Raw genomic sequence first — 24,281 nt, forward strand, 5'->3', positions numbered from 1 at the left:
TCTCTGCATCATACCTCCCTGCAGAGCTGCTCCAACTGTCCATGAGGACTGGGGAGATTCCTGAGAGCCATCATCACTGACCCTAGAGGCTGCATTTACAAACACAGGTGTTTTATAGGAAAAGAAATGAATGACAGCAATAAACAACAAATACACACATAAAGATCCATTTGAGAAGTCTCAGAAACTTAGGCTTTTATATCCATAAATAATCAGATAGACTGCTGTATAAAACGTTAAAATTCCTACATTGGGTTTGCAATTACAGACATGCTGTTTTTATTATTACGTTCTATTTGTATTGTAAGTGATGCCATGTTGAGCAAATCACAACTAGTGTAAATTCCTGAGAACAGAGATGTTAAACAATTTACCCACAATCACAAAACCAGGTGGGGCTTAAGCTTAATAGTCAGATCTGTCTTAATAAATTTTATTGTCTGATTATCTTTCATAGATGGCAAAGTTTGGGATGAGATGAGCTCTGGGATTAAAATATTCATATGAATGTCAATGCCAACACATAATCTGTCCTTTCTCCTAGAAGTCTAACAAAGATCAGCTCAGGAGACCTTTGTTAACTTATAAGACATTATAGAGACATAGTATCATTATTACTAGCCAGAAAGAAGGCAGGGATGATTGGATTCTGGGCAGCACACATGATCTCTGCCTCCATTTCCCACTCAACTACCTACTGTCACTTGTGGGATGTAGGTAGCTTGATTGGCAGTGGCTTAAGAATGGTACCCTGTGATAGAGTTTGGATGAGTCATTGTTAATATCTAATGAATCCGCCAAACAAAATAAGCCTAGAGGAAAACTAGGTCTGGGTTCCATTGCTGGTAGATTTGTGTTTTCATCACCTGCCTTATCAGATCTCCTCTCTAAGATTTAATTTCCACAGCCATAAGAATCCTAATACTCAGATGAGTATTAGGACTTTTTTTTTTTTTTACTGGTCCTGGGGCTTAAACTCAGGGCCTGGATGTTGTCCCTGAACTTCTTTCATGCAAGGCTAGTGCTCTAACACTTGAGCCACAGTTCCACTTCTGGCTTTTATTTTTAAATTTAAAATTTAAAATTTATTTAAAATTAAGCTGAATCATTATGTCATAGATACATATCAAGCTATATAATATATATCAGTATATGTCTATAGAATATATATCCCATCATAGATCTATATGTCTATATAGATATATTCATATCTCCAAATTCATGTCAATGACCTGGATAACCTAAGTATTAAGTCTTCGCTCTTGTATTGTTTGGATCTAATATTCACATATCAGGGAGAGCATGCACCTTTTGTTCCTTTGGTCTTGCCTTATCTCATTCAACAAGATTTTCTCTAGTTCCATCTACTTCCCAGCAAATGCCATTATTTTATCTTGTCTGGTGGCTATATTATATACCACAATTTTTGTATCCATTCATCTAGGTGGGAGCATCTGGATTATTTCCATCTCTTGGCTATTGTGAACAGTGCAGCCATGAACATGACATGAGTGATGTTGCTCAGGGTAAATGCTTAGGAGTGGTATGGCTGGGTTGTAGGGAAGGTCTATGTTTAGTTTTTTGATGAACCTCCAAACTGCATTCTAAGTTGTACTAGTTTATATTTCCACCAGCAGAACAGTAGGATCCTCTTTCTTCTTGTAGAAATTTCTTTATGAACAATACACACACAGACACATACCCATGAAGGTTTTGCTTATCTTTAAAATTAATATAATGTTGCTACCACCCTAATAGGATTACTATGAAGATTAAGTGGCATTTTGAATTACCATGACATAATGGTAAACTGCTTACCACAGTGTCTCGGACTCAGTAAATGTTTTCTAAATGGTTATTTTGATTTTAAAATTATTAATGTTATTAACATATTTTTAGAAGGTCATATGCAAACCTATATCTTGTCAAACCTTATACCACTTCCTGTACTTTCTGAATAATCTCAGTAGACTGATTACTAATTAGTCCAAAACTTACTAAATTAGGTCCTACCTTTTAAAGATTCTACCACCTCCTAATTGTGTCATGGGCTGGTCACCAAGCCTTCAATTTATAGTTTATTTTTGGGTCAATTATTCAAACCATGGTAATGAGTAAGATATAACATGATATGTTTACACTGGAGAGTGTGATGGCATATGCCTATAATTCCACCTATTTAGAAGATGGAGATAGATTAATAGTGGCTGGTCAGCATGGGCAAAATTTAGTGGGACCCTTATCTTAATAACCAGCTATTATGATTTAAACATGTGGACCCAGCCATGAAGGATATAGAAATAGGAAGAGTGTAGTCTGAGGTTGGTCTAGTGAAAAGTATAAAAACTATGTGATAAATAAACCAGGAGTTCAATTACTAAGACCATAGCTAGATAAATAAATAATAGAAATTAAAGCAGCAGAAATGGTTAAAGATATTGTATTAAAGAAAATAAAATTAGACTATCAATCACATGATCTAAATTATATATTAGTGAATGCCATCAACTGTTGTGCAGATAGGAAGGTTGAGGACTCTGGAAAGAATATTAGATTTGCCAAGTGGAATTGGAAATCACTGGAGACTGGCTTTGAAAAGGAATTAATGATCAAATCAGAGTTCAGAGGCTTACCAGTAGTAACTGGTTAGAAATAGATGCATACACATATAATGAGTGATTGTTGTCCTTAATGTACTATGTTATCTCTCATCTCTTTTTCTGTCCCTTGGTTATCTCATATTGTTACAGTATTTCACCTTGTTATCTGATACATTGTATGCATGCTTGATTGGTTATTTGAAATTGGATAGGGAAGGGGGGAAAACAACATGAACGGCGGAGAGTGGGGAGGGATATGGGGACCATGACATGACAAAGGGTATCAATGTATGTGAAGTACTGCACCTTCTATCTGGTGAATATAATGTAACCCTTCTATTAATTTCAATAAAAATATATGAAAAATTGCTTTATGTAGGAATATATTATATATTCATGCCTAAGTCTTGGTAAATTGATACTATAAATGGATAAATTAAATATTTTCCTATTTGCTGTAAAAAAGGAAATAGATGCATACAGTGATTACTAAAAGGGGTAAGAACATCAAGAAAAAAGGTTTTTCCAAGGAAATTTGTTTACCATTGATCAAAATATGGAAGAATAGATGGAGACAGAATTGAGATGCATCAGAAGGCAACAACACGTGGTCTGCTGTTTCCTTCTCTGTAGTTCAGTCATCAGCATTCTGCTCTGCATTGGTGCTGAGTATCAGTCCTCTGTTGAAGAACTTCTCTGTATCCCTAGCTGACAACAGACATCTAGTACCCCGAGCTTAACAGACAAGACTGTCTGTACTCTTGTGATAAACTTCCTCTCTCACAGTACAGGAGATTTCAGTCTCTTTCCTGATTGGCTCATTGTACACATTTCCATGCCCACATGCCTCCCATCTTTCACCTGGAAAGTTCCATCTCATCTTTAGACTCTGGCTCAAATTTTGCCTCATTTTTAAACCCTTTGTTAGACATCCAGTGCCATTGCAAGACTTTCTTTCTGACATATTGACTATAAGATATTCATGCAGATCTTTATCAGAGCATCCTGAGTTATAATTCACCCATTTCCACATTAATCACTGTGTTGTCCATTATGAACATTGAACACACACACAGGCTGTCTTTTTTATTGCTATATTTCCATGGCAGATATAACCCAAATTTTTCCTTAAAGAATCTGGAACTAGGGAGTATTCATGTAAGGAAATATATATTGAAGTATACATACTGGAAATGAACAAGCATCTAGTTTAAAAGAGGAACACTTTCAGCTCCACTCTGCCTTGAAGAAAACCATCTCTGATCAAATATCCTGCATGCAATATGTGGACTGCCTTCTGCTTGGGTTCTGTTAAAGTCTTTCTTTGTGCATCATAAGTGGCTTTGAGTTCAACCAGCTCAGTGTGAAATACAACTGCTGACTTTAAAAGCCATATGAATTGGAACAAATTTATTTTCCTAATTTCCTGTTGGTTAAATTCAGAAATTACTTATCTCCTAACATGGTTGTGAGAATAAAACAGACAAATATAAATGAAGCAGTTTAACAATGAACGTTTACTTATTGTCAATGTTAACAAGCATTCCTCGCATCCTCCCTAGTGGCTTGTGTCTTGGATTGGGCTTCTTTGAAGCTCCAGCCCATTCTCTAAAGAGAAGAGGTTTATGTTTTTAAGTTTAATCGCAAAGTTAGGAAATTACATTCCAGTCTATTTGACAATTAAATCTATGGGTTAATTTAGTAAGTTCATAATTAAGTCTGGGTTGTTTATGAGGCTTGAAGTAACTTCCTAGCAGAAGTCTTTGCTTTGAGAGCTGGATCTAAAGACTCATCCTTGTCTTATCTCTAGGATTTCCCTGAGTGGTTTGCATCAGCATTTCTCTTTTCTTTTCTTTTTAGCAGGAGTTTTGTGGTTAATAAAAACATATGCTTATGAGCTTTTTCTTTGCATAGATGAAGGGAAAGATTCCACATCAGACTTAGATCAAGAGATAGATTTTCAGAAGATGATGAAGATGCCCTCTGGGAGAGAAGGAATGCAGTCTGTTCCATCTCTGACTATTCAGTTTAGGGCATGTAAGAACGTTTCCACGCTCACAGCCATATAGAGACCAATAGGGGTCAAAGCCACAGTTGCAGACACAGCCTCTGCCCTCAGTCTCACTTCCAACGTGTATCTGCTGTTTGCCATAACATGAAATAAATTCTTCTTTTTTGCCCAGTGGTGAAAAGCTTGGATAAGTACTAAAACTTCAAGTATTTCCATGAGTTTCCTGGGACTAGTCTGCAGCTGAGAGTTCCTTTGGATATTGACATGCATTTTCTATGTCAATCTTCTGGGCATGCATGAGTCCAGTGCTGATCATTCTACTTGAAAGTACATCCAACCATTAGAACCTCTATTTATAAAAATTTATGTCATTGATGCCCTGATCGAAAAGTCTCCAAGCTCAAAGTATCTCTTTTAATCTTTCAGCATAGAGCATTCTGATGATGTATATCTATGTACATTTTAGAACTCTTGGCCAGGAGATGACTTTAACAGTCATTAAATATAAAGCATGATATGAAAAATCAATTAGAAGCATGATATTTAAACATTGTATCATAATGTCAACACAATGTATTTGTCAGTATGTAGAATTTCGTATGTATTCAGTATTCAAAATTTAGCATTGATTCAGTATTTAAAAGTATTTCTTTTTTGTTCATTGAATAGTGATAGTTAACATCACTGGCTTAACATTTAAATGTATGGACAAAATATATATATGCATAAATAAATATTTATATGCATGTATTTATTCTATCGAGAATATATGTATTTATTTTTGGTGGCTCTTTTGTTTGAACTCATAGCCTTGTGCTTGTAGAAAAGTATAAACATTATTTGAGCCATGTCTCCAGACCTTTTGAATTAGTTTGTTTCCGAGATTGATTGTCATGCTCTTTTCCGTTTTTTTGTTTGTTTGTTTGTTTGTTTGTTTGTTTTTGCCAGTCCTGGGCTTGAGCTCAGGGCCTGAGCACTGTCCTTGAACTTTTCTTAAGGCTAGAGCTCTACCACTTGAGCCTCAGGACCATTTCTGGCTTTTTTTTTTTCTATGTATATGGTACTGAGGAATCGAACCCGGGTCTTCATGCATACTAGGCAAGCACTCTACCACTAGGCCAAACTCCCAGGCCCGCTCTTTTCCGTTTTGCCTTGGACTGTAATCCTTCTTTCTCTCCCTCTTGGTTAGCTTATGTACTTCTACCTTGGTCTCCTGTGTAGTTGAGATTATATTTACATATGTCATAATACCTGACCCTATAATGAAAAATCTTTACCCATCAAAACAAATAGGAGGGCCAGGACTTTGGCCTTGTGGTAGAGTGCTTGCCTAGCATGCATGAAGACCTGGGTTCAATTCCTCAGTACCACATACATAGAAAAAAAGCCAGAAGCGGTGCTGAAGCTCAAGTGGTAGAGCTCTATCCTTGAGAAAGTCCAAGGACAGTGCTCAGGCCCTGAGCTCAAGCCCCGGACTGGCAAAAATAAAAGTTTGGGCCGGGAGTTTGTGGCCTATTGGTAGATTGCTTGCCTAGCATGCACAAAGACCCGGGTTGGATTCTTCAGTACCATATTCATAGGAAAAAAGCCAGAAGTGGTGCTGTGGCCCAACTGGTGGAGCTTTGGTTTTGAGAAAGCCCAAGGACAGTGCTCAGGCCCTGAGTTCAATGCCCAGGACTGGCAAAAAAAAGAATAAATTCACTATAAAAATATAGGAATGGAATTAGTTTCCTAGTGAAATCTATATTATCTTCATTAAAATTTTTTATTGTGTCTTTATGTTATTATTTGATGGAACATTATTTCTTCATAGAGTTCATGTAATAGGCTTTTCGATAATATATTTAACTTTACTTTTGCTAATTAGCTCTTTTCTCTTTATGATTTTTTTTGTCTACTAATTGGTGATCAGAAAAGTGTTTTTGAAGTATTTTTGTTGTTTTGCAAATTTGAGAAATAAGTTCATATGAAGTCTGCAAATCTATGGCTAATTCTGGATATGTACCTGAGAATTGAGTAGAATTGCATGGATATAAAATATCTACTATATTTCCAGCATAATAATCCATTTTGGCCAGTGTTTCCTTTCTTTTCTTTTTGTTTTTTCTTTCTTTTTTTTTTTTTTTTGTGTGTGTGGGGTTCGTGAGGCTGGAACTCTGAGCCTGGGTGCTGTCCCTGAACTCTTCAGCTCAAGGCTACAACCTTACCCCTTGAGCCACAGCACCACTTTCAGTTTTCTGTGGTTAATTGGACATAAGAGTCTCATGGACTTTAGTGCCCAGGTTTGCTTGGAACTGCAACCCTCACATCTCAGCCACCTGTGTAGCTAGGATTACAGCTGTGAGCCACTATACCCAGCTTTAGCTAGTGTTTAAAAACATCTCTTTGATACCAGAAGCTGGTGGCTTACATCTGTAATCCTAGCTATGCAGGTGGCTGAGATCTGAGGATCATGGTTGAAGCCAGCATAAGAAAGTCCATGAAACTCTTATCTCTAATAAACTACCAGAAGAGCTGGAAATGGTATGGTGGCTCAAGTAGTAGACAGCTAGACTTAAGCAAAAGAAGCTCAGGGACAATGCCCAGTCCCTGAGTTCAAGACCCAGGACCAGCAGAAAACAAACAAAACCCCTTTTGCTAATGATTAGATAATTAGTGAAGTAAAAGCAGTGTGCTATTTCAGCAATGACTGGTTCTCAAGTTCTTTACACAGAAATGATTATTGTGTCACAAAATACTGCTTCTGTATTTACTGTTTTACCAGAGAAGAAAGAAACAGTAAATCTAATTAATAAATTAGCTCTCTGCTTCCTGTTGGCCTAATAGAAAATAAAGGAAATTAAATATGCTTTCTTGTGTGTGAATTACAATTTTAAATTGTAGAAGAAAAGATAGGGATGAATTTGAATTTTGTTGCCTAAACAGAAATATGAGTCTTTGTATGTCTAGAACTCCAATTCCTAAATCACAGTGCAAATAAACAGCTAAAGAGTTGTAGGGAAGTGATTGTTGTTAAGTCCTATATACTTCACATATACTTTTCTTTTAAAACAGCTACATTGCTTTACTTTGTTTTGAGAAATAATTTAGTGCATCAGTGTCTATGCCAGTCTAGTATGCATTCCCAAAGTAAAAAAGTAATGACACCATGCAATAATAATATTTGTAAGTATTATTTAAGATAAATAATGACTCTTTGTAATGGCAATAGTAATTATTATATGCAAATCACTTACCACCATGTTTGGATCTCAACTGACTTCATTTGCCACAAAGCTTTTCTTTATGATGAGACTTTGTGTCAAAGGATACACAGGAATAAAAAAGGAGGAATTACATTTTTTTGTGGTGAATTTTTAGACCGTGGGGTCTGTGTGAATACTCTTACCCATGCATAGGTAGCTGTTCAAGTCATTTCATAGAGACAATTTTCTCTCAAAACTCTAAATAATGACAGCCTTAGAAATGTCTTTTTTGGTTGGGCCTTGGTGTCTCACACTCAGGATACTGAGATCTGAGGATCACAGTTCAAAGCCTGCGTTGGTGAGACTCTTATCTCTAACCACCAGGAAACCAGAAGTGAGGCTGTGGCTCAAAGTGGTGGAGCACTATCTTTGAGCAACATAGTTCAGGGACAACACCCAGGCCCTGAGTTCAAGCCCTATGACCACCACCACACCACCACCAACAAAAGAAATGTATTTTTTCTTCTACATAAAGGAAAAGGTTTTTTTCTCTTTAGTTTATAAAAATTGTATCCTTTCTTTTGTCTGCTTCTAGGTTTATAGAAGAAGTAACCAAAAAATGGTTATGTCTCTTTGAAGGCAGTGGGATCCCGTATGGTCCGATCAACAGTATGAAGGAAATATTTGAAGAACCCCAGGTTTGTATTTGGAAGTTTTTGGTTGCTTGTCTTTTCTATCCAGATTGTTTATATAAAAGCATGTTAGCCATCAATCTTAAGGTTAAGCCACATACTGTGATTTTTTTTTTCTCCATTAAGTTCAAACCGTGGTCTGAAACAAACAAAAAATTCACAATTGATAACCAGCCATCTACACTCATATTTCTCCATCTGTCAGATCTAACCTATTCCTTCACACAAAAATTTCAAGGTCAAAATACTTATTTTTTTTCCTGAAAACAGAAATGTAGATAAAGAGATTGAGGCCAGACTCTCAAAGGTCATCTTTATAGCAATATATATATATATATATATGAGAATTTTCACAGTTACAGCGGAGTCCTGTTCATATTTCTGTCTTAAAATGCCCTAAGCAAGTCATATTTAGTTCTTCCAATTAAAGGTATTCATATTCTTTGATTAATGTGTGTTGTTGTGAGGTATAATTAGACTCCAGGAGAGACTGTCATCCATTGCTTAACAGCTTCCTTGAGGCCCAGGTAGAGGGTGAACTGAAAAAAAGTTTGTCCTATAACACAGTAGAGATGATTAGTTTTAGTTGCTGTTAAGGTGTTTGCTATTATTATTTCAATTAATATAACTACAAGGAATGTACCTTATCTCATATATTAACCCCCAAATGTGGAGAAACTCCACTTTCCTGATATGTTTTAATTAGAATTTAATTATTGAAAATGGAATATACCTTTTGGTAGTAGGATGCTATTGATAGAAATTTACCTTTAATTTGGATAACCTTGATTTTACCTCCATATCTATTTAAAAGGAATTTGGAGCACATTTAATTCTTCTTTTTACCGTATATTTTTCCATATATTTTTATTGTAATTAATAGAAGGGTTACATTATATTCACCACATAGAATGTGCATTACTTCACAAACATTGATACCTTTTCGCATGTCTTGGTCCCCATTTCCCTCCTCCCACCCCGCCCCTCATCTTGTTTCCCCCTCTTCCCTATCCTATTTCAAATAACCAAATACGCATATGTCCAATTTATCAGATAACAAGGTGAAATATTGTAACAATATGGGATAACCAAGGGACAGCAAAAGAGATGAGAGATAACAGTATATTAAGAGCAACAATCACTCATTATATGGCTTTTGTTTCTATATCCTGGAGGTCCTTTCATTTAGTGTCATCCTATATGGCCTTATGGAGCACATTTAATTCTGTGACTGTAATGTACACTTGAGGAAACAGGTGAATGAACTCAGGAATTTTCCTTTCTGTTGTTTTTTTTTCTACCAAGGCTGTGAGTTTTGTTAAGGAAATAACGGTCAGTATGGCTTGAGCCAAGGATTCCTCATTTGGAATGTGCTTTCTGGAAGCACCTCAGACATCAGTGCAGTAACACCTGGTGATTTGTAGCAGTGGAAAAGGTACATGAATGCCTGGATGCATAACTGAATAAGAACCAGCCCTGTTTTAGATTGTTGGACTAAGTGCTGCAGAGTTTTAGGTTTATTTTCACTGGGGACACCTTTCTCTGGAGATATTTCCTTAGCACCTCTCCATTGCCATTTTGGTTGTGCCATCTATGTTTTATCAGGGATAAAGGCACCAACGGAAAGAATTTATCCTTAAATATCAATAGATGTGCTGGGCATGGTGGCTCATGCCTATAATCCTAGCTACTCAGGAGGCTGGAATCTGAGGATCAAGGTTCAAAGCCAGCCGGGGCCCTAAAGAACATGAGACTCTTATCTTCAATTGAGCACTAGAAAAGGGGAAGTGGGGCTGTGGCTCAAGGGTAGAGCAGTAGGCTTGAGTTGAAGAGCTCAGGGACAGCGCCCAGGCTAAGTTCAAGCCCCATGACCACACCCCCCCCAAACCCAACAAAACCACATCAATAGATGTATTCTAATATGACCATTCATTTTAAACATTTATGTACAAAGATCCAAAGCTCTACTTGGGAAGTATCTTAAAGTTGTTCATCTGACACAATGATTCAGAATGAATATAGGCTAATTGGGATTTTCATATCTAATTTCCTCTTGCAGTGCAGTTTAATTACTATAGAGAAAACTAATTACTTCAACTGTTTTGGTCCTGCTAAAATTTTTCTATTTTTTTCTCTAGTACATTTTTGGTACTCAGGCTTTTTAGTAAATGGAGAAGATTTATATTACCTACTATCTTTTATACTTTGGTAGTAGTTGACTCACCAAAAAAAAAAAAGCCAATTCTAAGTAATTCTTGTTACAGTTCTAGCATCAAACATATTTCATCATCCTGTGATTGTTGTTGATAATTGTACCCCAGAGTCAAGAAGAAAGTTGATTATAGTGTTACTTGGAATTTAAATGCCCAAATACATGTGTGATGTGGATTTTTCAAAAGAAAATGAGAGTAATGTGATATGATCACTTAAAAATTGTTCTGGTCCAGGGTCTTGAACTCAGGGCCTGGATGCTGTCTCTGAACTGTTTTGTTCAAGGCTCTCTACCCCTTGAACTGCAGCTCAACTTCCAGCTTTTTGGTAGTTAGCTGGAGTTAAGAGACTCACAAAATCTCTTGCCAGGCTGACTTTGAGCCCAAATTCTTAGATCTCAGCCTTCTGAGTAGCTAGGGTAACAGATGTGTTCAACTGGTGCACAGCAATTACATTTTATCGGCAAAAATGAATGTGGAAATTGTAAATCTTGGAATTGTGTTATATACAAGTGGCTAGGGAGCTCTCTTTACCTCATACTTGGAAATGTTTGTTATTTTAGAATTCCGTAAAAATTAAAAATGCAAAAGTAATGTGCAAAAAAATCAGATTTAAAATGTGAGAAAAGACATTATGAAAGCATTAAGGTACTATCTAAAAACAATTGTTTAGAAACTTTTTTGATTGACTCAGTAAATCTAATAAAGATTTACTAGGGCCTGGAGTTTGGCATAGTGGTAGAGTACTTGCCTAGCATTCATGAAGACCCAGGTTTGATTCTTTGGTATCACATATATAGAAAAAGCCAGAAATGGTTCTGTGGCTCAAGTGGTAGAGCTCTATCCTTGAGAAAGCCCAAGGACAGTGCTTAGGCCCTGAGTTCAAACAAAAAAAAAATTACCAGGGATTTGTCGTCTTTGCATTTTTTAAAAGTAAGTTCAGATTTGACTTAAATGGTAGGTACACTAAATATTTTTGGATTTGTGAATTAACAAATGAAAAAGCTGGTGGCATGTAGCAAGCACCAGGATTTCCAGACCCCCTGGGTGTCTCTGGGGCTGACCAGGTCTTTGCTCAGGGCTGGTGGGATTGCCCTGGTGATCTCAAGAGATTGAGTATAACATAGTAATAGGACCATTGAGTGAAAACAGGTGGACAGTTTTTCCTACGTTGTTGAATTATAGTGTTACATGGGATATTTATTCAAGAGAAATAGGGATTGCTGGGTGATAAATGGTCAGTGCATGGTAAAAATCTCTCCGTATGATGGTGCTTTTAATGATTATGTTTTCGTCATCGATGCCTTCTTTTATGTACCTGTTTTAGTGGATAGAGGCACATCCATGGTGGCCCTGAAAGTGGGGATCCTACATTAAAATCACATCCCACTCATGTGATCTGGAAGTTTATTCTCAAGCTCGGCATCAAGAAGGGCTCAAATTGTTCTCATTTCTGATTACTGAAAATGCTTTTATTTTTCATTCTCCATCAAAGTGTTGTGCAAGTATGATTTCCGCTTGAGGTGTCCTCCCTCTGATGACTGCAGTTTCTTGGCTCTGGGCACAAGAAACTGGCCAGTTGTGTTTGGATGTGGGACTGCATGGCTGGCGCCATCTTCCTGTTCTCCTTGTGTATTGTGCCAGCACAGCTGCTCGTCCATCTGAAAATTACTTTGGGTGAGGTACAAGACCTGGAACATGGCAGGCAGGCAGGAAGGAAAAAGGCTTTGATGAAGTGAAAAGGCGGACTGTCCAACCAGGAAAAGGGAAGGTCAGCAAACTTCAAGAAGTAGAAGAAAATTCCGTGTGTCCACTGATCAAATGGACCATCTGTGGCATGAATATTTTGGTAGATGACAAAAAAATGTACTTGACAATAGAAACTATTTCTAATACAGCCTCTTGTTCCAAGGAAAACTTGATTCTTTGATTCAACTGAAACAGATGATTTATTTTTTTTCTTGGGTAGGTGGAAAGCTATCTGCCTTTTATCCTATGATTTAATGCTATAGACCTTGGCATACTTGAAATGATGCTTTAGGCAGGCGTTGACTGTAAGTCCATCCAGAACCCTATGGGGTCTTTTGTCTGCAACGCTGATTGTTCTAAGATATTTTGATTTAAATGCAATAGTTTTATTGGTTTGCTCCCTCAGTGACAAAATATCTGTTAAGAATCTGCACACATTATAGAGTATAATATAGATTATCTGCTTTAATCGCTTTTTTCTGTGTACTTTCTTAAAATACCTTCTTTTAATAAATCTACGATTGTATAGTACATTAAAAGGATTCTTAACATTTACTATGACCTCAGTATGGTTGTATTTAACGTACCCTGGGGAACATGTGCATAAAATGCATTACGGCTTGAGAGTTTCCAACTCAAACACCCTTAAAAGAAAATGCAGTTTTTAATAAAAACTGTACAATAGAAATAATACAAATTCTGGCAAAACTAGATGTGGCTCTCACCAATGAGAGGCCCTCAGAGTATTGTTACCTGCATTGACTACCCAAAGTGTACCATCCCGCTTCAGAATTTCATCTAAAACTGTGTGAGTATGTGATAATTTTAGTGTATCATCATGTTTGACCGAACTGCTTGGTAAAAAGTATGGATGATTAGAACCTGTGATTAATAATCTTTAATTTTTGGTACTTAATTCCAAGATCTGATGGTGAGGAAAGAAGAAGCTAAGGGTGTTTCAAAACTTGTGTTCTTTGGCTGGGTGCTGATGGCTCATGTCTGAATCCTAGCTATTTATGAGGCTAAGATCTGAGGATCACTGCTCAAAGCCAGTCCCCGGCATGGAAGTCTGTGAGACTCTTATTTCCATTTAAGCACCAGAAAACCGGAAGTGGCACTGTGGCTCAACTTGTTAAAGCGATAGCTAAAGAGCTCAGGGACAGTGTCCAGGCCCAGAGTTCAAGCCCCACATCTGATAACAAACACCCCCCCCACACAAAACCTAAAAAACTAGTTTTATTTGCCATCTTCTCTCCCCTTGCACCACACAAGTCGAATATGTCAGGTGTAAGACATCACCCTGAAACATCACTTCTGAGAACTATTGGGAGGGAACTATCAGAATTTTTGAAATATTACAGCTGGCTCTGATTTTAACTGGTGCCAAACACCTGCAGGCCTAAAAGGACACCAAAACAAAACCTCACCCTGTGGCAGGAAGCCATCCCTGACAACCCTTACTTAACTTGGCCTCACAATCAAAATTAATTTAGCACTTTCTACAGAAACCTTGTTCTTTCCATCCCTAGAGACCATGACAATCCCTTTTGTAAGTATCTCCTATGGGACCAATATGCCATACAAACAGCGTGAAGTATTGAAATATTTGATGACTGAGAATTATCTGTTGTTTTCATCTCATTATTTGTGAAAGTCTATGAAGTTGGAGATTATATTAATTTCTAGGCTAGGTCATCTTCTCTTTTTTTGTCAAGTGATCTATTTATTTGCCTGTTTACTCTGGGCTTTTTATTGGAATTAATAGAGGTGTTACAGTTATACTCACCAGATAGAATGAGCATTACTTCACACGCATTGATAACCCTTCTCATGTTTTTGTCCCCATTTTCCTACCCCCACACTAGCTTATATTCTCTTAAGTTATTTTTGTTTTAGCATATTTTGGCACAATATCTGAGCATCTGGCAACAAAGACCTTTAATATTCATATAATGATTATCAAAACACCCCAAAATATAGTTTTCAAGACCTTTCTAACACACACACACACACACACACACACACACACACACACACAAGAACACCCATACATACACACTGCTGATATATTTTAAGTATAATGTTTTAATAAAGGCCCAGAAACACAACAAATTAAAAAAAGTTTGGACAAATGGGGCTGCGTTAAACTGCAGAGCTTCTGTATGGCAAAGAACATAGCTAGCAAGTTAAAGAAAACCCATAGAGTGGAAGAAGGTCTTCACTAGTCATACAACAGACAAGGGCATCATATCTAAACTATACCTACAGTTAAAAAACAAACTGAATCTCTCCAAAACAAATCTTCAAAGAAGCAACCATCCCATTAAAAGGTGGGCTAAATACTTAAAGAGGCACTTCTCTGAAGAAAAAATAAGAATGGCCTATAGACACAAAGAAATGCTCAACATCTCTGGCCATAAAATAAATGCAAATCAAAACAACTTTGAAAAGCCTACAGAGTGGGAGAAGATCTTCACTAATCATGCAATGGACGAAGGCCTCATATCTAAAATATATCAACAGCTCAAAAAATCGAATCACTCCAAAACTAATCTCCAAAGAAACAACCATCCCATTAAAAGATGGGCCAAAGACTTAAAGAGAGTCTTCTCTGAAGAAGAAATAAAAATGGCCTATGGACACATGAAGAAATGCTCGACATCTCTGGCCATAAAAGAGATGCAAATCAAAACATCTCTAAGATTCCACCTCACTCCAGTTAGAATGGCCATTATCAAGAAATCTAATAACTACAGATGCTGGCAGGGATGTGGCCAGGAGGGATCAGTACTACCCTGTTGGTGGGAGTGTAAGCTCGTTCAACCACTGTGGAAAGCAGTATGTCAGTTCTTCAAAAGACTAAACATAGAACTTCCCTATGACCCAGCAATTCCACTACACTTGGCATTCACCCAATTGTCCTGAAACAAGGACATACTAAAGCCATTAGCACAACACTGTTCATTGCCTCATTATTCACCATAATGAAGATATGGAACCAACTCAGATGCCCCTCAGTTGATGACTGGATCATGAAGATGTGGTATTTATACACAATGGAATTCTATTCTGCCATCAGAAAGAATGGCATCACCCCATTCATAAGGAAATGGAAAGTCCTGGAAAAAATCATATTAAGTGAAGTAAGCCATACTGAAAGGAACATAGGCTCCTTAGTTTCCCTCATTTTTACTTGTAATAATTAGTACACATCTAGGATTCTCCTAGAAGAGGATTACAATAGCTCAAAACCTTGATCCATAAGGTCATATAGGATGAGACTAAACAAAATGAACTCTAGGATATGGAAATAAGAGATTTATCTTTGTGATTGTTTTTCTTAATGTACTAGGGGAAATTATTTCTTTTCTTTTTTTTCCACTTATAGTTAATCTCATGTGGTTAGTGTATTTGACTTTGTTACCTGATATATTGTGTATATGTTTATATTGTGTATAGGTTTATACACAATATACCAGGAGGAAAGCAAGTTGATTGGGAGGGAGTTGGGGGAGGGAAAAGGGGACAAAAACATGAGAAGGGGTATCAGTGTTCAGGAAGTAATGCACCTGTTAGCCAACAAATGTAACTGTAACCCCTCTATACATTATACTAACAATAATATCCAATAAAAAGGGTAATGTTTTAAATGTGGTTAGTTAACATTTGTTGAAATACATTACATTACTCTTAGGGAGATTTACAAGTTACACAAAATTACAATTTATGTATATTTCTGAGTATACATGAGATATTTTAGGTGATTCAAAAATTCAGGTATTTTATATGTATGATTGTTTTATAACATACATATTTCCAAGTTTGAAAGAAATGATGTGTCTAAGATGCCTTGTCCTTATAAGTTGAACCCCTTTGTACAACTACTTAAATAAAAAGTATTAAAACAGAATAAAATCTAAATATAAAAATGCATTTCAGATTTAGATAATTAAATTAAAATTGAGGCTATTTTTACATTAAAATATAATGTAAATAGCAATAATACCCAATTTTATTTTGTTCAGTACATGAGTCATAATACAAAATTAATGTATGTTATTATTTAAGAGGAAAGTTGCTGAAATAATGAATGACAAGGAATGAGAAAAAGCATCTTATTGCATTTTCAATGTATATGTGTCTAAGAAATTTGGATAAGCTTTGATTAGATTCATTTTTTTGGAGTTATCATACTTAAGTTATTTGATAAATGTTCAATTTATAAATGCCCAACTGGAATGCCTTTAATTATATCTGATCTTTTCAAGGAAAAATTAAAATGGATGGCTTGGAGCAAAGGGCAATCATAATCACTCATTCCCACTCAGTCATTCACTCTTTCATCAGTAAACAGTAGTAGGAGATATGCTGTGTTCATGTTCCTGTGTTAGGTATTTAGCAGGTGAGTGGATGTTGGGAGGGGAATCAAGAGGCTGAAGTTGCTAAACACTCATGAGATTGCTGTATAGTTTAAGGATGAAATGTTCCATGTTATAGAACTACATCTGTATAGTTCTTATATTTTAAACAGCAAGAAACAGTAGATATAAGCTCTTGCGAGAGCTTCCTATTTAGTCATTTAGCAAAATTTAAAAATCTAATAAGGAGCTATCAATTGTCTTAACCATGAAACTTACCAAAAACCTCTTTATCCTTTGAAAAGCATCATGAAACTAGTTCATTATATTAATATTAAATTTCTTCTCAATGATTAGGTATGAAATAATGGAGAGTTTCAACTTTAACTACTTAGTGATTTTGATCTTCTGATTTGAGAACCTCAAAACATTTTTTTTTCATACATGAGCACCAGAGATTCATGACTATAATAGCAGCTACACAGAAGCTGTGATCCGAGGATCCAGAGCCAGACTGGGCAGGAAAGTCCTTGAGACTTATCTCCATTGACCAACTGAAAAGCCAGAATTGGAGCTTTAGTTGAAGTGGTACATTGCCAGCTTTGAGTGAAAAAGCTCAGGGGCAGTGCCCAGGCTTTAAGTTCATGCCCCAGCACTGACACCCCTGCCACACCTCCCTGGAAAAAATAGAAGTATTCTTGGTGTCTTAATGAAGTTATACTGATTCTCAGTTTCTGTCTTTGCTTCTGCCATGTCTCTCTTTTGCATGTGTGGTGTAGAACTACAAAAGCATAACCTAGGCATTTTCTGAATATTTCCCAACCATTCAGAATGCACCAGTAAAGTAAAAATCACTAAGTTTTTTTTTTACCAAATCTTGGACTTTTAAGCTGCATCTGTAGTATGTTTTTAAGGGGTAAAATATGAAACCTAAGAAAGGCTAATTAGTATTATTTGGTAGCATCTTGAGACCCAGAATATTTTCTCATTAGTGTTACCTACTTTTAGAGAGTGCTTTAGCACAGTCTTGTCCAGTAATGGAAGCAACTCATGTAGTTTAAGTTATCAAGATGCCAAAATAAAAATAAAATAGTTTGAGTGTGTTGTTCCATTGACTTCTGCCTTTCATTATGTCTGAAGAGAAGTCATGTGTTAATCTTATTTAATGATCTTAACATGTCAAGTGGTTTTTAAATCCTTTCAAGATTTCCTTTTTGCCTTTTGACATTTTGAGTGCAATATATGTAGGTAAATGTGGTCGTTTTAATATTTATTCTGTTATGAGCTAATTGACTTGCTTGGATATATAAGTAATGACTTTTAAGACATTTGGAAAAATTTTGATCATTTCTTCGATACTTTTTGGCACTTAAATTTTGCATGTACACTTTATCATGTTTCACATTCTTCTGACTCTGTTCACTTCTTTAAAATTCTTTATGTTCTGTAGAGTATATAATCTCAATTGATCTACCGTTAGGTTTGTTTCCTCTTCTGATAGTTCAGAGGTGTGATTGAGCTCTGCTAGTGAATTTTTCATTTCGATTAATGTACTTTTTGACTCCAGAATTTCCATTTGGTTCTTTTTAATGATCTGAATCCTCTTTATCTGTTTATTGATATTATCTCTTTGATCAGGCATTGTCATCATACCGTCCTGTACTTCTTTTTACCATGGCTTCCTTTTGTTCTTTGAACATATTTATAATAGCTGCTTTGAAGATTTTTTTTCCTGCTAAATTCACCATCTGTACCTCCTCAAAGGAAATTTCTATTGCCAACCTTTTATTTCTGTATATTTGCCACATATTACTATCTCTTTATATGTCTTATAACCTTTCTCCAATAACTAGATATTTTAGATCTTACCCCTGTCAAAGGAGTTGCTTTGTTTGTTGCTTCTTATATCAAACAATAGTAACTTGGATGAACCTGTGAAGTCTACTTCTGCAATGCAAGCCTCTGATGTCCCAATTGTGTTTGTGATTATTTTCCTATGGGTCAATCCTCATTTAATGTGATCTACTTTCTGGTTAGTCATTTTTAGCTTTTTTTTTTTTGCCAGTCCTGGGCTTGAGCTCAGGGCCTGAGCACTGTCCTTGGACTTTCTTAAGGCTAGAGCTCTACCACTTGAGCCTCAGCACCACTTCTGGCTTTTTTCTATGTATGTGGTACTGAGGAATTGAACCCAGGACATCGTGCATGATAGGCAAGCACGCTACCACTAGGCCAGACTCTCAGCCCATAGCCTGTTATGTTTTTATCTTTTGTAATTGCATTTGTGTTTGTACCTTGGAGGCTGCTATTGTAGTTACGAATTTTGCACTTTTCAAAGTCCCACATTCATCCAGAGACTAGTAGAGGGAATTCTCTTTGAATTTTTTTCTTAGAGGCTCTCACCTTGAAAGTGTACACAGCTATCTAGCCTTCTAGGAATGAGATGTTGATCACATCTTGCTGTTTGGTCTGTATTTGGCTAGAATTTTGTAACTTCCTTGTAACATTAAGGATTCTGCCTTATCAGTGAGCCAGGGTACATCTTATTAAATGACCTTTAGAAATAGCTTAGCACACATGTACCTGCTTTTTTGTTGTTTTGTCGGTGGTGCGGCTTGAGTTCTGGTCCTTGGCATTGTCTTTGAGCTCTTCAGCTCAAGGCTTGTGCTCTACTACTCGAGCCACATCACCACTTCCAGTTTTCTGGCAGGTGAGTTGGAGATAAGGACTTTTGGTGAATGGTCTGGCTTTGAACTGCAATCCTCAGATTTCAGCCTCCTGAATAGTTAGGATTAGAGGCTTGAGCCACTGGCGCCTGGCTTACACCTGCTTTTTTATATGCAGAGTTGACTGCAATAATAGTCTCTAATTCCTTTATTTCCTATCAAACTGATCTGTCTTATGCTTTGCTTATATCACTGAGTTACTAGCTTTCTCTTAGTAGCTCTCCAACAAAATCTTTCTTTCTGTCTTCCCTCTCTCCCTCCCTCCCTTCCTTTCTCTCTCTTTCTTTCTTCATTTTTTTTTCTTTTTGGTTGGTCATGGGGCTTGAACTCTGGGCCTGGGCACTGTCCCTGAGCTCTTCAGGTCAAGGCTAGCACTCTACCACTTGAGCTGCAGCACCACTTCCAATCTTTCTTATTTCTAACAGTGCCCTTAGAATGTTCTCGATTTTTCTCTTTTCTAAAAGAGATTAATCAACCTGCCTTGTATGGAGGTCAAATCCTAGTTCCAGAATGGAATGATAGAGCAGATGAGATAGAAACTCTTATAATCTTTTTTTATTGTAATGTATAAAGGGGTTACGGTTACATTCACCAGATAGTAGGTGCATTACTTTTCACACATTGATAACCCTTCTCGTGTTTTTGTCCCCATTTCCCTCCCCCCATCCTTCCAATAATGTTGTTTTCCCTCCTTCCCTCTCCTATTTCAAATAAACAAATAAACGTATATACAATATGCCAGGTAACTAAAGTCAGATACTGTAACAATATGAGATTAACCAAAGGACAACAAAAGAGAAGAGAAATAACAGTACATTAAGAACAACAATCACATAAGATAAGAAACTCCTATAATCTTGATCACACTTACTTGAACTAGGGTGCCTAGGTTAAATCTTTTGTAACATAAAGCTATAGAGTTTGATGATAATAGTGCTGGTTAATGGAATGAGCTATGATTCAAGTACCTTAACCTCTCACTCTTACTAAAATTAAGTATATTTTCTTGAATGAATATTTCTTTATCTGCTATTTGGCAACATATTTACAATATTTTCCAAAGATTTTCACTTATTTTGTTTTAGTACTAGTGTTTAAATGGTCTTAAAATGATTCTCACCAAGTAAATTCTTGTTTTGTTAGTGAAAGGGCCTCATTCAGTACTTTATACCACATTTTCAGAATTCTACCTGCTTTGTTCTATACCATTTTCAGCTAATCTGAAATCACCCCTACCCTTCTATTTTATGCTTAGTGTTAATTATTACTCTGGTTACATCGTTACAAAGTTCTGACTATGCCTTCTCAGTCTACTTATCTTTAGTTGAATTGATTTGGTAACCCATTACGGAAGACAGGTGTAAGCATTTTAAGTAGTGTTTTAGGTCTAATCTCCCACAGAATAATTGGACTAGAGTCATTATGGATCTTGTTATAATTCACATTTCTAGACCTAACAAAGCCCAGTAGTTTCTAGCATCTTTTTTATCAGGTACATGAATTGGCATATGATTTCTTAGAATTACTCTTCAATAACCTACATGCCTAGAGTTCCTAAGCATCCTTATAAAGTTCTAATCTCAGGTTCTTCCTTTAGGAGCTCTCTTGTGGTTCTTGTTGTATAGTGTGTCTCTTTGGTCATTTACCCCAAAAGCTATGGGTTTTGTCACCCTACATCTCCTGTTACTCCTATAGCTGCATCTGCTTTCCGGACCACATTTCAGAATGGTGGAAAGCAAAAAAGAGCAACATTTGGCTTTAGCCATTGAAGTAGCAAATTTTATCAAAACTAGAGGAATGTTCTCTTAGGCTTTGAAGGTATCTACCTTCTGTGCTGCAGCCACCACTGTCACTGCAGTGTGGCTTGTGCAATAGTAGAATGTAGGAAAGAAAAAGAAATCATGGGAAGTTCTTGTTTACTCTTTCTCAGATGGTATGCTTTTCCTTTCCCCATTAATTAAGCCAAAAGTGAAAAGCTTCTCCTATAGTTTTCTCTGTTCATGTCCAGTGTGTGGTGAATTCAAAACACTAATTTAAAACATTAATAATCATAGAAACAGAAACCTAGCTTCATTTACTGTGTGGTGGCTAATTCTGTTCCTCTCTAGCCCATCTTTTCTTACTTACTATCAAAGCCCCAAATAGCTGCTGCCTAGTCTGTACAGAATTTATAGTGTGAGACAGTGGGGGACAGAATATAGAGTATACTTATTGTCTCATTTCCCCCCAGAACTTCAGTGTTTTAATATTAAACCAAATTTTTCTTTCAGTTCTTCAAAAAGTTTGTTTTTTTTCCATATAAAAAGTTTGTTTTTAAATGGACCATTTTTCATCCAGATACCAGTGACCTGTGCCTGTTATGCTAGCTATGTTGGAGGCTGTTTGAGAGGATTTCAGTTTGAGGACAACCCAATGAGCAAAGTCTATAAGACCCCCTTCTCAGTGGAAGCTGGATGCAGTAGCATGCTAGCTACCTGGAAACCTAACACAGGCTGATAGTTCCTGCCTTGGCAGGAAGTGAGACCCTACCTCACAAAATAATCAACAAAACCAATGCTGGAGGCATGGCTTAAACAACAGTAAAAGTAACATCTTAAAAAGCCTGAGTACCAGCATTCAGACCTCTGTGTTTATAAAAAGGGGTAATTTGAAGTCTTGATATAGTTTGTAAATGGAAATATTCAAAAAGTAAATTTCATTGCACAAATCAGAATTTTCATTAAGTGTATAAATATAAAAATGTACTGAGTGAATGCCTTAAAACTAGAATTATTATATAAAACTCCAATTTCTTCATTGGAAAGAGGAGTATATACTATCAAATATATGTATATTTGAAAATTAATGATTATACTAACACATTACTATTTTCTATTTTTTATATATTGCAGTTCTGTTTTTTTATTTAAAATAAGATGTCTCTTGCTGTAAAAGGAAGGAAGAACATCTTCTGATTTGCAGGAATGAACAGTTAGTCTGTCTAAACTATTTTCCATAAATGCTAAATTTCCACATCAGGCATCTGATAGTTACCGAGCACTTATTCAGTTTCCTCTGGTAAATGCATTATTTGGAGTGTGAAAGAAACAGAATTTTCAGAAAGAAGTAGGATGTAGCCTGCAAAAGGCAAGAAGAAGGAGTGGAAATAAAATCTCTTTTCTTGTTTCTGAGCAGTATTAAATCATCCATCCACTTTTCCACAGCACATACAGTATAAGCCTGAAGTGTCTTCTGGTTCCAGTAACAATGCACTCACGGAATGACTGGGATGTGCCAAAGCCAATGTTAGTGCCTTTCCAAATGGCCAAGTAGAATACCAAGAGTGACAAAATAAGAATATTTCTATTAATGGGTTCTAAAGAAGCTGCACATCTCCTAACCATTAGTAATTTAAACAAGCAAATAAATATAAATAAATAATTGTGGAAGAATAGAAAGATTTTTTTTCATCCTGTAGGAATTCAATTAACATTGAAGAAATGAGAAAATAAAAATAGCTTAAGTCCATACTAAAACCATAGTAAAAAAGAACTGCTGCTGGGTGCTAAAATGATAAGGAAGGGGATTTTCTTATAATTTCAAAGTTTCTGTCCATCTTTTGCTTACAAAACTCAATTTAGTAGGTTCACCATGGTTTAATCTTCTAGACTCCAGCTTAGTCAAAGGATGATGATTAATAAAATAAGGCTTATTATTTCAGCACACCTTGATATGACATGTAACTTTCATTTCCTGCCTTATGTAAATAACTCCAATCAAATAATGGGGAATGGTGTGGCCAACTAAAGTGCAAGGAGATCCAGTCAAGAGCAGATGAAAGATCTAGAGAGTATTACCAAGTTTGAGGCCAAGTCTTGGCTTCATAACAGTATATTATTCTCAATAAGCAAACAGAATGAAGTTAAAAAAAAAAAAAAAGCAGGGACCGGGAGTTTGGACTAGTGGTAGAGTGCTTGCCTAGCATGCATGAAGACCCAGGTTCGACTCTTTGGTACTACGTACACAGAAAATAAAAAGCCAAAAGTGGTGCTGAGGCTCAAGTGGTAGAGCTCTAGCCTTGAGAAAGCCCAAGGACAGTGCTCAGGTCCTGAGCCCCAAGCCCAGGATTGGCAAAAAAAAAAAAAAATTACAAAGAGGAGTAATTAGATTCTCCAGAAACAATAAGTTTGCTAGAGACAAAGATAGAGGATCTATCTCAGATTAGAAAAGTAAGGTTTGTAGATTGGTAATTCTCTAGGTTTGACATTTTTGTTATAGGTAGCTAAGCTTTAGAGTAAAAGCTGGGTGAGAGGTATGACAACTGTACTTTGCAACATTTCTTTGTCAACATATTTCAAAATAAAGAGGCAAAAATAACAAATTTCTCCTATATATAGGAGTTCCATGTGTGTGTGTGTGTGTGTGTGTGTGTGTGTGTGTGTGTGTCTGTGTATAATGTATATACACACATTTACACCATGGGTTTTGTTTTCTCATCCCTTTAAGTTTGATTACAAAAATCCCCATTTTCTATCCCAGAGAATTAAATGTTGAACAGTGCAAATCCTGAATTATTGTTATTCTGTATCATAGCTGAGATTAAATAAAAGTCAAATAAGCAATGCCTAAGGACCACTTAGATAGCTATACACTCCATCAAATGCTCAGATATTCTTCATACAACTATAGTTGAGTCCTTGTCAAGAATTTAACTGAAAGATAACTTAAATTACTTTTTCTTTACAAAACAGACTTTTGCCAGTTTACAAAATGT

General features: G+C 36.3%; 1 protein-coding gene across 1 annotated transcript in view; it reads left to right on the plus strand.

The window, feature by feature from the left end:
- The window catches only part of Sugct (succinyl-CoA:glutarate-CoA transferase), a 552,732-nt gene that overhangs the window by 229,884 nt on the left and 298,567 nt on the right, over positions 1 to 24,281 (plus strand). The window contains exon 12 of the mRNA XM_090332615.1: positions 8,392 to 8,494. Coding sequence (XP_090188741.1) covers positions 8,392 to 8,494 — 103 coding nt within the window. The remainder of the gene's footprint in view (positions 1 to 8,391; positions 8,495 to 24,281) is intronic.

This window comes from Megascapheus bottae, chromosome 5 (genome assembly GCF_031878675.1).
Source record: "Megascapheus bottae isolate mThoBot1 chromosome 5, mThoBot2.hap1, whole genome shotgun sequence".
Classification (NCBI taxonomy): Eukaryota; Metazoa; Chordata; class Mammalia; order Rodentia; family Geomyidae; genus Megascapheus; species Megascapheus bottae.